Source organism: Tachyglossus aculeatus, chromosome 3 (assembly GCF_015852505.1).
Source record: "Tachyglossus aculeatus isolate mTacAcu1 chromosome 3, mTacAcu1.pri, whole genome shotgun sequence".
NCBI lineage: Eukaryota > Metazoa > Chordata > Mammalia > Monotremata > Tachyglossidae > Tachyglossus > Tachyglossus aculeatus.
The window spans coordinates 71,161,425-71,175,467 of record NC_052068.1 but is presented as its reverse complement, the minus strand read 5'-3'; the positions used below and the strand labels follow the sequence as shown (position 1 = coordinate 71,175,467).

Sequence of the window (14,043 nt, the reverse complement as noted above, 5' to 3'; positions counted from 1 at the left end):
CCCATTTCATTCCCATTTTACAGACAAGGAAACAGGCACAGAGAAATTAAGTGAATTTCCCAAGATCACACAGCAGGCAAGTGGCAGAGGCAGGATTCAAACCCAGGGCCTCTGACTCCCAGGTGTGCACTCTGATGGCATTACTGAAGAAATCTTCAAACAAGGAGAGCCCCTAATCCTCAGATGCTAAAGACATTTAGGAAACCATAAGATTCAGTTCTGTCACCATAATCATCATTCACTAAGCAGGAGGGGCCCTTAGAAAGAACACGGCATGACACAACTCAGAAAGTCAGTCGTTCCAAACAGTAATGGACTTCAATAGTATTCAATTACAAGCCCATTTTTTTTTTTACTCAAAAACAAATTCAAAAGACAGTGCAGCTGGACTTAAAGTACTGGCACTTTGTAGACAGCAATTGCAGATGGGGAAGTAACCTGAGAGATCTAAAAATGATCCTGCAAGGGTTCAACCCTGTTCAACTTTACCCTTAAATGAGGCATTGTCAAAAGATGTTCCAAAATCTACAAGAAAACCAGATGTTGCAAAGCAAAACGATTTATGGTAATAACCAGATTGATGTCGAGCATTGACAAAGCTGCATTACACCTGCCAGTCACTTATGTGGACACAGAAGCAGGCTGGAGGCAGTTGCCAGATGCTATTCCGCAGCACCGGAAGAGACCCTCGGTTTTGAAAAGCAGAAGAACAGAGACTGATTTGATGAAAATAATGATGAAGTAGCAGCCCTCCTCTACCAGAAAAACACAGCTTTCAGAAAATGGCTCAATCATCCAGTAGAAGCAAATCATTGTAATTTCATAAAGCTAGAGAAGGGGGCTCAGGTGAAAATGAGAGCCCTGCAGAACCTCTGCAGGATCACCTTGCAGATGAGATGTAATCCTCTACCGAAGCCACATCTGTGAGAGCAATTTCCCACGGCATTGATCTGGGCAAATGATCTTAAAACAGCGGTACAGCCTCCCTAAAGCCAGAGTTCAGTACAAAACGGCTGAAAGCCAAAGGTATCCTTGGCTGACTGGAATGAACGCTTCTGCGACCTCTGCCAAATGCCGTAAACGGTCCTCCAGCAAGCCCCAGACAGTGTCCCTCAAGAACCGATCAACACTGGCATGGGGCTGGAACCAGCCATGAATGAGGCTATTCTACAATTCACTGGCTGATCAGAGGAAGGTTTCCCGGTAAAGTTAGTTTATAGTGGACTTTATAGTTTGCCGAGGAGCCCAATGCAAGAAAGGAAAGATGATAAACTCCTTACCACAGGTTTTAAGACACTCATCCCTCCTATCTTACCTCATTGATTTCCTAATACAACCCTGCCCTCTCCCTTTGATCCTCTAATGCCAACTTACCTCAGTCTCATCTATCTTGCCACCAACCCTTGCCCATGTCCTCCCTCTGACCTAGAACTCCCTGCCATCCATAGAATGCAGATCACCACTCTCCCAAACTCCAAGGCCTTAGTTGATTCACACCTCCTCCAGGTGGTCTTACCTGATTGAGCCCTCTTTTCCCCTGCCCCCTTTCCCTTCTGTGTCACCTAAGCACTTGGATCTCTACCCTTTAAAGCCCTTGATAGTCAGCACACCCTCAACTCCACAGCATTTATTTACAAATCTGTAGGTTATTTAATTTTTGTTCCCACTCAATAGGCTGTAAACTCCTTGTGGGAAGGGAATGTGTCTACCAACTCTGTTGTACTCTCACAAGCAGTTAGTACAGTGCTCTGCACCTAGTAAACACTCAGTAAATATCATTGGTTGATGAAGAGGACATTATAACCTAATGGAAGGCAAATCAGGCTGGGAGTCAGGAGACTCAGTTCTACCACCGGCCTGCTATGTGACCTCGGGAAAGTCACTTAACCGTTCTGATCCTGTTTTGTCAACTGTAAAATGGGAATAAGATACTTACTTTCCCTACCTCCGAGCCTGTGAGATCCTTGAAGGATCTGATTATATCTACCCCAATATTTAGGACATATTAAGCACTTAATAAATATATAGGTAATAAGTTTTCACATGAAGCGAATAAATGAAATCTGAAATCGATCGTTCCCTCAAAGCTATTCTCTTCTAGCTGAGGAGGAATTCATATTTGAGAAACCCCATAAGAAGGATAGGTAGTCTGTAAGGTAACAGGTAGTTTAGTCTGTAAGTTCCTTGTGGACAGGGAACATGTCTACCAACTCTGCTATGTGCTTTCAATGCTTAGAACAGTGCTTTCAATGTTTAGAACAGTGCATTGCACATAGTAAGTACTTAATAAATGTCATCATTATTGTTATTATTACTCTTCCAAGTGCTTACCACAGTGTTTTGCACTAAGTAAATGCCCAATGAATATCTTTGATTGACTGACTGATTGAACAGGTGAAAACCAGTAGACCTTTGGCCACCATCCATCAGAGTCCAATCCTCTAGACTGTAAGCTCATTCTGTGGAGAGAGAGAGAGAGAGAGAGAGAGAGAGAGTGTGTGTGTGTGTGTGTGTGTGTGTGTGTGTGTGTGTCTGACTCCCAAATCCATGCTCTTTCCTCTGAGCCACGAGATACAAGGTAATCAGGTGGTCCCATGTGGGGCTCACAGTCTTAATCCCCATTTTACAGATGAGGTCACTGAAGCACAGAGGAATTAAGTGACTTGCCCAAAGTCACACAGCTGACAAATGGAGTAGAATTAGAACCCATGACCTCTGACTCCCAACCCTCTGATTCTTTCCACTAAGCCATGCTGCTTCTCCTCCAAAGGGCCTTCCCTGATTAAGCCCTCTTTTCTCCTGCTCCCTCTCCCCTCTGTGTAGCCTATGCCGTTGGATCTCTACCCTTGAAGCACTTGACATTCATCCCACCTTCAGTCCCTCAGCACTTACTATAATATTTGTAATATATTTTAATGTCTGTCTCTCCCCCAATAGACTGTAAGTTCCTTGTGGGCAGGGAACATGCCTACCAACTCTGTTGCATCGTATTCTCCCAAGTCCTTAGTACAGTACTCAACACACAGTCTGCTCTCAATCAATACCAATGAGGGACTGATTGAGTCAGTCCACCAAGCAAGATGTCCTTGCTGGTGCTTTGGTCTGAAACTTTTACCACCTATGCCCCAGGATGCATTCTCCTATTTGTGGCTCTTTCCACCCACAGATCATGGTAAGTTGTGGGTCAGATTGTCAGGAGGTGAAATAGATGTCTTGGAATGAATGAGCGATGGGAGGAATCAAAAATGACTGAATGATCTGGGCTGCAGAATTCCAGTCCCAAATTGCTAAAGCAAATCCAATCCAAGGGAAAGTGTTACAGACATCCAGTTTCCAGATCATTTATTTGACCCCTTTCATACTAAGAACCCAAAGAGCCCCAGCAGGTAAGAGCTAGTAAGTTGGTACCTATACTGCATTCCCCTTGCCACCTACCTGTATATATGTATATATGTTTGTACATATTTATTACTCTATTTATTTATTTATTTTACTTGTACATATTTATTCTATTTATTTTATTTGGTTTATATGTTTTGTTTTGTTGTCTGTCTCCCCCTTCTAGACTGTGAGCCCGGTGTTGGGTAGGGACTGTCTCTATATGTTGCCAACTTGTACTTCCCAAGTGCTTAGTACAGTACTCTGCACACAGTAAGCGCTCAATAAATATGATTGAATGAATGAATGAATGAATACCTTATCTACCTACCTTATCTCCTCACTCTTCCCTAGGCCCACTTCACCTATCTCTTTACCTGCCCTTGGTATCTTTCTCCTTTCCTTTTACAATTCCTCAGCTCTCCTTTTTTATGGTATTTATTAACTGCTCACTGTGTGTCAGGCACTGTACTAAGCCCTGGGGTAGATACAAGGTAATCAGGCTGGACATAGTCCATGTCCCCCAAACAAGGCAACTGAGGCACAGAAAAGTTAAGTGACTTGCCCAAAATCATACAGCAAATGGTGGAGCTGCGATTAGAACTCAGGTCCTTCTGAGCCCCAGGTCCATGCTCTATCCACTAGCCTATGCTGCTTCTAATCTCCTTCTTCTCATTTTTATACACATATTCTCTCTCTTCTTTCTTTGCAGATATTCCTCAAAGTTCCTTCCTCCAACCAGTCTAACTTCTAGTGCCTCCCCAATCAATCAATGGTATTTACTGAGTGCTTTCTGTGTGCAAAGCACCATACTAAACACTTGGGAGAGTACAATAAACCAGAAATGGTAGACCCATTCCCTGCCCACCCTCTCCTTAGAGACCCCAACATCTACTGGGCTAGTTCTCTTTTAGACTGTGAGCTCACTGTTGGGTAAGACTGTCTCTATATGTTGCCAAATTGTACTTCCCAAGTGCTTAGTACAGTGCTCTGCACACAGTAAGCGCTCAATAAATATGATTGATTGATTGATTGATTGATTCTCTCCCAGAGGTCTCCTCCGACTCCCCAGCAGTTACCATCTCTCTTCCCTTCAGAGCCTGCTTCTCTCCTAAAGCCATTTCCTTTCCCAACTACTGTCTTCTTCTCAATGGCTCCCAGGCTCCTCTCCATAAGACCCGAGATCACAACGGCTGAGTAAACAAGGTGTGAAAGGTGTGCATTTGTATGTGTATAAAGGTGCGAGGCTGATTGCCCTCTCTCTTACGACTTATAATTCATAATAAATTATTTATTCATACTAATGTTTGTCTCTCCCTCAAGACTCTAAGCTTATTATGGGCAGGGAACGTGTCCACTAATTCTATTGTATCATACTCTCCCAAGCACTTAGTACAGTGCTCTGCACATAGTAAGTGCTCAATAAATACCACTGATTGATTGATTGACTTAATACATAAAACCACACAGCCCCTGGAGTGAGATCCCCGAAGCTATAGATTGTACCAATCCTGCTTTACCAGAAATTCATGGGTGACTCTCGAAGCACCGGATTTTCCCACATAGCTGAGAAAATGCTCTTAATAGTGAGGAGGGCGTGATGCGGCTTTCCCGAACCACTGGACACCATCTCCCCACTGCGCAGCTTCTGACCAGCTGCCGTGGGGTTGAACACAGTCAGGGTACTCAACCACAGTGAGTTCGAGAAGTCTCCCTGGGGACGTCCAGCTCTCCTCCACACTGAAACCCCGGGGTCTCTGACAAAGTAAGTGTCCCATTCCACCAAGATCCAGAAGGGAGTCACCTGACTTTTTTCTGAGCAGAAAAGCTGGGGACAGGGGAGTTAGATGACTTGAACAAGTACACCCATCATGGTAGGCAAGGATACGAAGATCTTTCCTAAGCTCTCCAAGCCCAACTCCTGGGAGTGAAGAATTTCATTCATCCATTCAATCATATTTTTGGAGCACTTACTGTGTGCAAAACCCTTGGGAGAGTACAACAATAAACAGACACATTCCCTGCCCACAATGAGCTGACAGTCTACAATCAACCTGTTGCCAGAACCAAACAAAACATAAGCCTGAGGAAGGCTTGTGTTCATTTCCAACATCCATAAACAAATGGCTGAGGCCTAAATCCACAGTCATCACCCTTCCTCTCTCCCCACCTCCTCCTCAACTACAAAGTGACTTCCTTATTGGGAGAGAAATCTAGCAATGGCCAAGCAACCCAGACGGTGAGGAAGTTGAGTCCCAGGTTTTACCCCACTGATCTCAAGCAAAGAGAAACACTACCTGCATATCTGGTATCTAGGTCAGAGATAAGAACACGTACTGTTACATCCACAGGGCTTAAATGACTCGATTGTCTGTGACTGGAAAAGGTCCTCTCTATTCTTTGATATAAGTCCCCTAAAATACCTTGGCAATGGGATTGCTTGAACAGCTGAATGGCCCAAGATCATCAATGGAAAATGAAAGGAGGATTGTAGACTCATCAAAGGAAATCCCACTGCCCCTTCTCCATTGACCCAGACAGTGACCAGACGTTTCAGGCTGCCTGGGCCCCAACACCCCAAGACATCCACATTGGGCTTTTCCAACAAATTAAATTGCCTTTCTGGGCAGTTGCTTGGCTTTACATAGACTACCTGAGGCATGTGGATGAACTGAATGGCCAAAGTGAGCTTCCCATTCTCTCTCCCTAAAAATGATCTCTCCTATAATTCACCCCTTACTTTTTCTAAGCTAAGCATGTTTAGTTTCTTTTAAAAAGAAATAGCAATTACATTTTCCCTGGTATTTGAATCAGCCATATTAAACCTGAGATATTTGAGTTCCTGTTTGGTGCTGTAGGCTTTCATTTCTAAATTGCTTAGCAAGCAACAAATGGACTAATGATGATAATCACCAAAATAATAATCATGGGGGATTATGCTCCTAATCACCCTTCAACAGCACCTTTCTCTCAATAGAATCCTCAAGGCTTTTGGAGACTTGAAGAAATTCCACGCCCACGACTCAACACAGCCACTTCTCCGGCAGAAATCTCACCTGGTTTGAAAGAGAGCACAGACTTGGGAATCAAAAGGACCTGGGTTCTAATCCCAGCTCCACCACTTGTCTGCTGGGTGACTTTGGGCAAGTCACTTCATTTCTCTGAGCCCCAGTTCCCTCATCTGTAAAATGGGGATTAAGACTGTGAGCCCCACGTGGGACAACCTAATCACCTTGTATCTCCCCCCTCCCCCCCTCAGTTACCAGATGAGGTAACTGAGTCACCAAGAAGCCAAGTGACTTGCCCAAGGTCACACAGCCGACAATTGGCGGAGCTGGGATTTGAAACCATGACTTCTGACTCCAAAGCCCGGGCTCTTTCAATTATGTCATTATTATCATTATTATTATTATTATTATCAAGCTGAAAAGCCAAGGCCAGCTCTGAAGCAAGGGAAGAATTAAAATCCGAATCAGAGACGTGGATACTTGTAGAATTTGGATGTTTCACTGGGTAAGAAGGGCAAGTCAAAACCACAAATCTTAATACCTTCTTTACCGTATGGTCCTTCTTTAAAGCAGGGTAAAGAAAGCTCCTGCTGTGATATTTCTATAGAAAAAGAAGTCTTGAGAAACATCTGTGCCTCGTTCTCGCCTGTCCCGCCGTCGACCCCCGGCCCACATCCTCCCCCTGGACTGGAATGCCCTCCCTCTGCCCATCCGCCAAGCTAGCTCTCTTCCTCCCTTCAAAGCCCTACTGAGAGCTCACCTCCTCCAGGAGGCCTTCCCAGACTGAGCCCCCTTTTTCCTCTCCCCCTCCCCATCCCCCCCACCCTACCTCCTTCCCCTCCCCACAGCACCTGTATATATGTTGGTACAGATTTATTACTCTATTTATTTTACTTGTACATATTTACTATTCTATTTATTTTGTCAATGATGTGCATCTAGCTTTACTTCTATTTATTCTGATGACTTGACACCTGACCCCATGTTTTGTTTTGTTGTCTGGTTTGAATGAATGAGTGAATCTGAGATGTGTGCAAATGACACCTAGATCACTGGGCTGGCTCCTTCCCCGTTTTTCTCATTTTTTATAAATCAGAATATTAATTACCCAGAAAGGCATTTTCCCATACAGGAAAGCTGAATGAGTATAATGTATAATTTATAGATAGAAATTTAGATGTCAAAAGTGTGACTAAGTCTCACACAAATATTTTTGTACCTACATTTTTCTGCATCTTATTCTCTCTAGTAGTGGGTGTAGTTGAGGGCCATGAGGTTGTAATATCCATCAGTGGTACTTTTTTTTATGGCATTTGTTAAGCACTCACTACGTGCTAGGCCCTGTACTAAGTGCTGGGGTAGATGGAAGCTAATCGGTTTGGACACAGTCCCTGTCATTCATTCATTCAATCATATTTATTGAGCGCTTACTGTGTGCAGAGCACTGTACTAAGCGCTTGGGAAGTACAAGTTGGCAACATATAGAGATGGTCCCTACCCAACAACGGGCTCACAGTCTAGAAGGGGGAGACAGACAACAAAACAAAACATGTGGACAGGTGTCAAGTCATCAGAATAAATAGAAGTAAAGCTGGATGCACATCATTAACAAAATAAATAGAATAGTAAATATGGACAAGTAAAATAAATAGAGTAATAAATCTGTACAGACATATATAAAGGTGCTGTGGGGAGGGGAAGGAGGTAGGGCGGGGGGGATGGGGAGAAGGAGAGGAAAAAGGGGGCTAAGGCTGGGAAGGCCTCCTGGAGGAGGTGAGCTCTCAGTAGGGCTTTGAAGGGAGGAAGAGAGCTGGCTTGGTGGATGTGCGGAGGGAGGGATGTGCAGAGAAGCAGCGTGGCTCAGTGGAAAGAGCCTGGGCTTTGGAGTCAGAGGTCATGGGTTCAAATCCCAGCTCTGCCAATTGTCAGCTGTGTGACTTTAGGCAAGTCACCTAACTTCTCTGTGCCTCAATTACCTCATCTGTAAAATGAGGATGAAGACTGTGAGCCCCCTTTGGGACAACCTGATTACCTTGTAACCTTCCCAGCACTTAGAACAGTACTTTGCACATAGTAAGCGCTTAACAAATGCCATTATTATTATTATTATTATTATTATTATTATTATTCCAGGCCAGGGGAAGGACGTTGGCCGGGCTCACAGTCTAAATCCCCATTTCTCAGATGAGGTACCTGAGATGCAGAGAAGTTAAATGACTTACCCAAGGTCACACAGCAGACAAGTGACAGAACCAGGAGTAGAACCCAGGATTTTCTGACTCCTCAGTCTGTGCTCTATCCATTAAGCCAAGCTGCTTCTTACTGACTGCTTACTGTGTGCAGAACACTGTACTAAGCACTTGAGGGAGTCCAACGCACTAGAGTTGGTAGATGTGATCCTTTCTGGTGAAGAGCCTATTTCTAAACCAGAGACTAAGCCTGGAGGAAATTCAGAAGACTATTTAAAATTCTAACAAGCAGGGAGAAACCAATCGGAGCGGCTCAGGGTCTACCTCCCCCATGAAGCCTTCTAAATTGAGTGCAGGGACTAATTGCTGTATTTTTGTTACCTCCATTTTTCCTGCCTAACCTGGTCTTTATTGGACCAGCCTGACTGTTTGCCATTTTCTCGGAGGGGGAATGGTCATCTTCTGCCTAGGACATCCCCTCATCAGGCAACGGAAAATGAACAAAGAGTGTTCGTCACCACATGAAGGACTATCTTCCTCTGCTGCCTCTTCTCAGCAGGAGACAATGAAATACTTTAGAAGCAAAAAGGAGATTATTTCATTTCTGTCGAGGAAGCCCTTGCTCAGTTCTCCTCTAACTGGACACTCTATCACTACTTCACATGGTGAGTACTGGGGCCTTAGTGGTCAGTCCTGGGGGAAATGGGCATCAATTTAATTAGACTAGAATTTCAATCCTTCCTTCTGCCAAGAAAAGCCCCTTTAGTGCTTTAACCAAGTCACTTCTGAGCCCACACTATCTTTCAGTTCGTTTTAGGTTCCCCACAGCCCTCTACAGTGAAGGTCATGGAACATAAGAAGAAGGCAGGAATGACAAAGCATTCCGATCAGCCAAAAATGCTCTTTGGCATTTAAGGAACAAACCAGAATTTTATAATATGCTTCGGCTCCAAGGCTCCTCTGTACTCTCTCATGAGCAGCTCAGTACAGTGGAGAAGCAGCATGGCGTAGTGGATAGCGCATGGGCCTGGGGGTCAAAAGGTCATAGGTTCTAATCCAAGATCCACCACATGTCTTCTGTGTGACCTTGGGCAAGTCACTTCACTTCTCTGTGCCTCAGTTACCTTCTCACCTGTAAAATCGGGGATGAGATTGTGAGCCACATGGGACAGGGACTGTGTTCAACTAGATTTGCTTTTATCCACCCCAGCACTTAGTTCAGTGCCTGGCACATAGTAAGCGCTTAACAAATGCCATCATTATTAGTATTACCGTGCTCTGCCCACAGTAAGCACTTAATAAATGCCATGAATTGATTCTTTGTCCAGAAGCACTCTGGGCACGTTACTCCCCTCCTCAAAAATCTCCTGTGGCTACCAATCAATCTGTGCATCGGGCAGAAACTCCTCACCCTGGGCTTCAAGGCTCTCCATCATCTCGCCCCCCTCCTACCTCACCTCCCTTCTCTCCTTCTCCAGCCCAGCCCGCACCCTCCGCTCCTCTGCCGCTAATCTCCTCACCGTACCTCGTTCTTGCCTGTCCCGCCATCGACCCCCGGCCCACGTCATCCCCTGGGCCTGGAATACCCTCCCTCTGCCCATCCGCCAAGCTCGCTCTCTTCCTCCCTTCAAGGCCCTACTGAGAGCTCACCTCCTCCAGGAGGCCTTCCCAGACTGAGCCCCTTCCTTCCTCTCCCCCTCGTCCCCCTCTCCATTCCCCCATCATACTTCCTTCCCTTCCCCATAGCACCTGTATATATGTATATATGCTTGTACATATTTATTACTCCATTTATTTGTTTATTTATTTTACTTGTACATATCTATTCTATTTATTTTATTTTGTTAGTACGTTTGGTTTTGTTCTCTGTCTCCCCCTTCTAGACTGTGAGCCCACTGTTGGGTAGGGACTGTCTCTATATGTTGCCAACTTGTACTTCCCAAGCGCTTAGTACAGTGCTCTGCACACAGTAAGTGCTCAATAAATACGATTGATTGATTGATTGGTATATCAGCTCTCTTTGCCCGTCTCTCCCCAGCTCACACTCTTCCTTCCTCCCAAGGTCGGCTTCTGAATTGGCCTGGTTCATAATAATAATTATGATATTGTTCTTGCCTCTCCCGCCTCTGACTCCCGGCTTGTACTGTTTTCTCTGGCTGGAATCTCCTTCCTCTTCAAACCCACCAGAACACATCTTGCCTGGCCTCAAGCACTCCTGCTATTCTACCTCCTCCACAAAGTATTTCCTGTTTAATTTCCTCCTCCTCCTCAGGTCACATTACCCCAGCCACCACCTCAGCACTTAAGTATTTACATCCACTGGTACTACTTATGCACATATTGATCTATCGACTCTGTTCAATATTCATTATCCATCTTTCCCTGCCCTTGTTAAGAGGGTGTTGTTCCTCTGTTTTTCCACTCGCTAGCCACTGTCCAAGCTAGGAATGGAACGGGTATGCCTCTGCTTGACTCTCCCTCCCATAGTGAAACTACCTTGCCCCTTCTTACCTCACCTCCTTTCTCTCCTTCTCCATCCCAGCCCACACACTCCACTCCTCCGGTGCTAACCTTCTCACTGTGCCTCGTTCTCACCTGTCCCGCCATTAACACCTGGCCAACGTCTGACCTCTGGCCTAGAATACCCTCCCTCCTCAAATCCGCCAAACAATCACACTTCCCCACTTCAAAGTCCTGCTGAAGGCTCACCTCCTCCAAGAGGACTTCCCACACTAAGCCCCCCTTGTCCTCTGCTCCTCCTCCCCTCCCCATCGTCGGGACTCGATCCCTTTCCTCTATCCCCCTTCCCCCCACAGCACTTGTGTATAAATATATTTGTATATATATGTACATATTTATAATTCTATTCATTTATATTAATGATGTACATATATCTATAATTCTATTTATTTTTATTGATGCTACTGATGCCTGTTTACTTGTTTTGATGCTTGTCTCCCCCCTTCTAGACTGTGAGCCCACTGTTGGGTAGGGACTGTCTCTGTATGTTGCCGACTTGTACTTCCCAAGCGCTTCGTACAGTGCTCTGCACACAGTAAGCGCTCAATAAATACGATTGATTGATTGATTTTATTTGTTGCTGAACTGTACTTTCCAAGTGCTTAGTACAGTACTCTGCACACAGAGAGTGCTCAATAAATACAATTGAATGAATGAGTGAATGAATGAGTACTGGAAACTCTCAGGTGCGACCCAGAATGGGGCACTTTCTCTTACACACAGACATTGTCAGGGAGATGGACACACACAGACATGGTCCAACTCGTATTGTTAGCGGCGTCTCCGATGGAGCTCCTTTCCCACTGAGGCAGGTGATCGGAGGCTTGGCAAGGAGTCCAGTCACGGCTCCAGTTTCGCTAACGACTTTGTTCCCATGATCCCGATCCTAAGGGCGCCTTCCCCCTAGGAACTGGCACCCCTGTACACACATTCAGACATTCATCATCATCAATCGTATTTATTGAGCGCTTACTATGTGCAGAGCACTGTACTAAGCGCTTGGGAAGTACAAATTGGCAACAAATAAAATCAATCAATCGTATTTATTGAGCACTTACTGTGTGCAACATTCATGTATTCATCTCATATTTCCTGAGTGCTTACAGTGTACAAAGCACTGCACAAAACGCTTGGGAGAGTACGATGCAACAATAAATGGATGCGTTCCCTGCCCACAACAAAATGAACACACCTGCATAGGATGCACATGCTCACATTAGCGTGCACACACACCCACACACACATGCCCACAGGGGTGAGTTACCTTGCTTGAGCTTCCGGCTCATGCCTAATTGAGCCTCCTCCCTTTGCGCTTCCTCCTCCCTCTTGTTCCACCGCCGCAGCTGTTCCTCCCTCATCTTGTAGAAGAGGATGTGCTTCTGCTGGTCGCTCAGCTCGGCCAGGAGGTCCGGATCGATGTACATGTCTCGGAGGATCTGCTGCAGCATGGTGGCCGGGCCCTCAGGCAGTTGGCACCAGCCTCAGCCTCCTCGGCTCCGGCCCACCCTCTTCCACACTGCCAAGCCGGGACCGGGTCAGGGAGAGGCTGCTGGGCAACAGGACCCCTCTGCCAGCTCCAAAAGCTTCCTTTATCCGCTCTTTGTCCGCTCAGCTCCCCGATACCCCAGGTCTTCCAGAAGTAGAGAAGAGGAGGAGGATGAAGAGCAGGCAGGCGATATGGGGAGAAGAGGAGGCAGGGCCCTCGTCGAGCAGAGAGCACAGCACGCGCCTCAACCCCGGCCACTCCTTGTGTGAGCTGGGGGCAGAGGGCCCTTGGCTGGTGACCTTCTCTTAGCCATTCCCATTTGTGGCCGGGAGCTCCCCGGCCCCCTGGCCCCAACAGATAATAGCCAGGTAACGGCATCCTGGCAATATCCGTGTCACTCCATCTGCTCAGGGGAGCCTATCTCTCCTCGGCCTGAGGCAGCAGCTCTGCCAGCTTTTTCTAGTTAGCAGGAGTCAGGTTCACACAGAAGGCCCTCTGCCACCCCTACCCCCCACCCGCACAAGACACTTGGCCTCATCCTCCCCGTGAAACTAGGGAGAGCGAGGAGAAGGTTCAGAAAGGAGGCGACAATCGCCAGGTGATAATTGGCTCTCTATGGCGCCCGGACATGATGTGATAGCCTTGGTGTGGTTTGTTCGAGTTCCTCTCGCTGACTTGGAAACAGATGAGCTTTCTGCTAATGCCAGTGGTGATGGTTTGCTGGTCAGTGGTATTTCCCTCAGCTCAGCAGGAAGAAATGTTGAATTTTAATGCCTCAAGAAGCAGCATGGCCCGGTGGATAGACAACGGGCCTGGGGAGTCAGAAAGACCTGGGTTCCAATCCCAGCTCTACTATTTGTCTGCGGTATGACCGTAGGAGAGTCGCTTAGTCTCTCTAATCAATCAATCAATCGTATTTATTGAGCGCTTACTGTGTGCAGAGCACTGTACTAAGCGCTTGGGAAGTACAAATTGGCAACATATAGAGACAGTCCCTACCCAACGGTGGGCTCACAGTCTAAAAGGGGGACAGAGAACAAAACCAACATACTAACAAAATAAAATAAGTAGAATAGATATGTACAAGTAAAATAAATAGAGTAATAAATATGTACAAACATATACACATATATACAGGTGCTGTGGGGAAGGGAAGGAGGTAAGATGGGGGAGATGGAGAGGGGGACGAGGGGGAGAGGACGGAAGGGGCTCAGCTACCTAATCTGTAAAGTGGAGATGAAGACTGTGAGCCCCATGTGGGACAGGGACTGTGTCCAATCTGATTAGCTCGCATCTAACTCGGTGCTTAGTGTGTCTGGCACATAGTCAGGGCTGAACAAATACCATAAAAAAGGAGAGCTTCAAAGCTCCTGACTCTGCCTTAAAGTGTCTGAATGTGTGGGTGGGACAAAGAAGCCAGGATGCCTTGCTAGGCCCCAGGGAGAATCTAAGACCTTCCCAC

The 14,043-nt window shown here is 46.1% G+C and overlaps 1 protein-coding gene across 2 annotated transcripts in view; it reads right to left on the bottom strand.

Annotated features, from left to right (window-relative positions):
• The window catches only part of SH2D4B (SH2 domain containing 4B), a 77,130-nt gene extending 64,587 nt beyond the window's left edge, over positions 1-12,543 (bottom strand). For both annotated transcript variants that reach the window (XM_038744233.1, XM_038744234.1), the window contains exon 1: positions 12,360-12,543. In XM_038744233.1, coding sequence (XP_038600161.1) covers positions 12,360-12,543 — 184 coding nt within the window. The remainder of the gene's footprint in view (positions 1-12,359) is intronic.
• Positions 12,544-14,043: the final 1,500 nt, after the last annotated feature.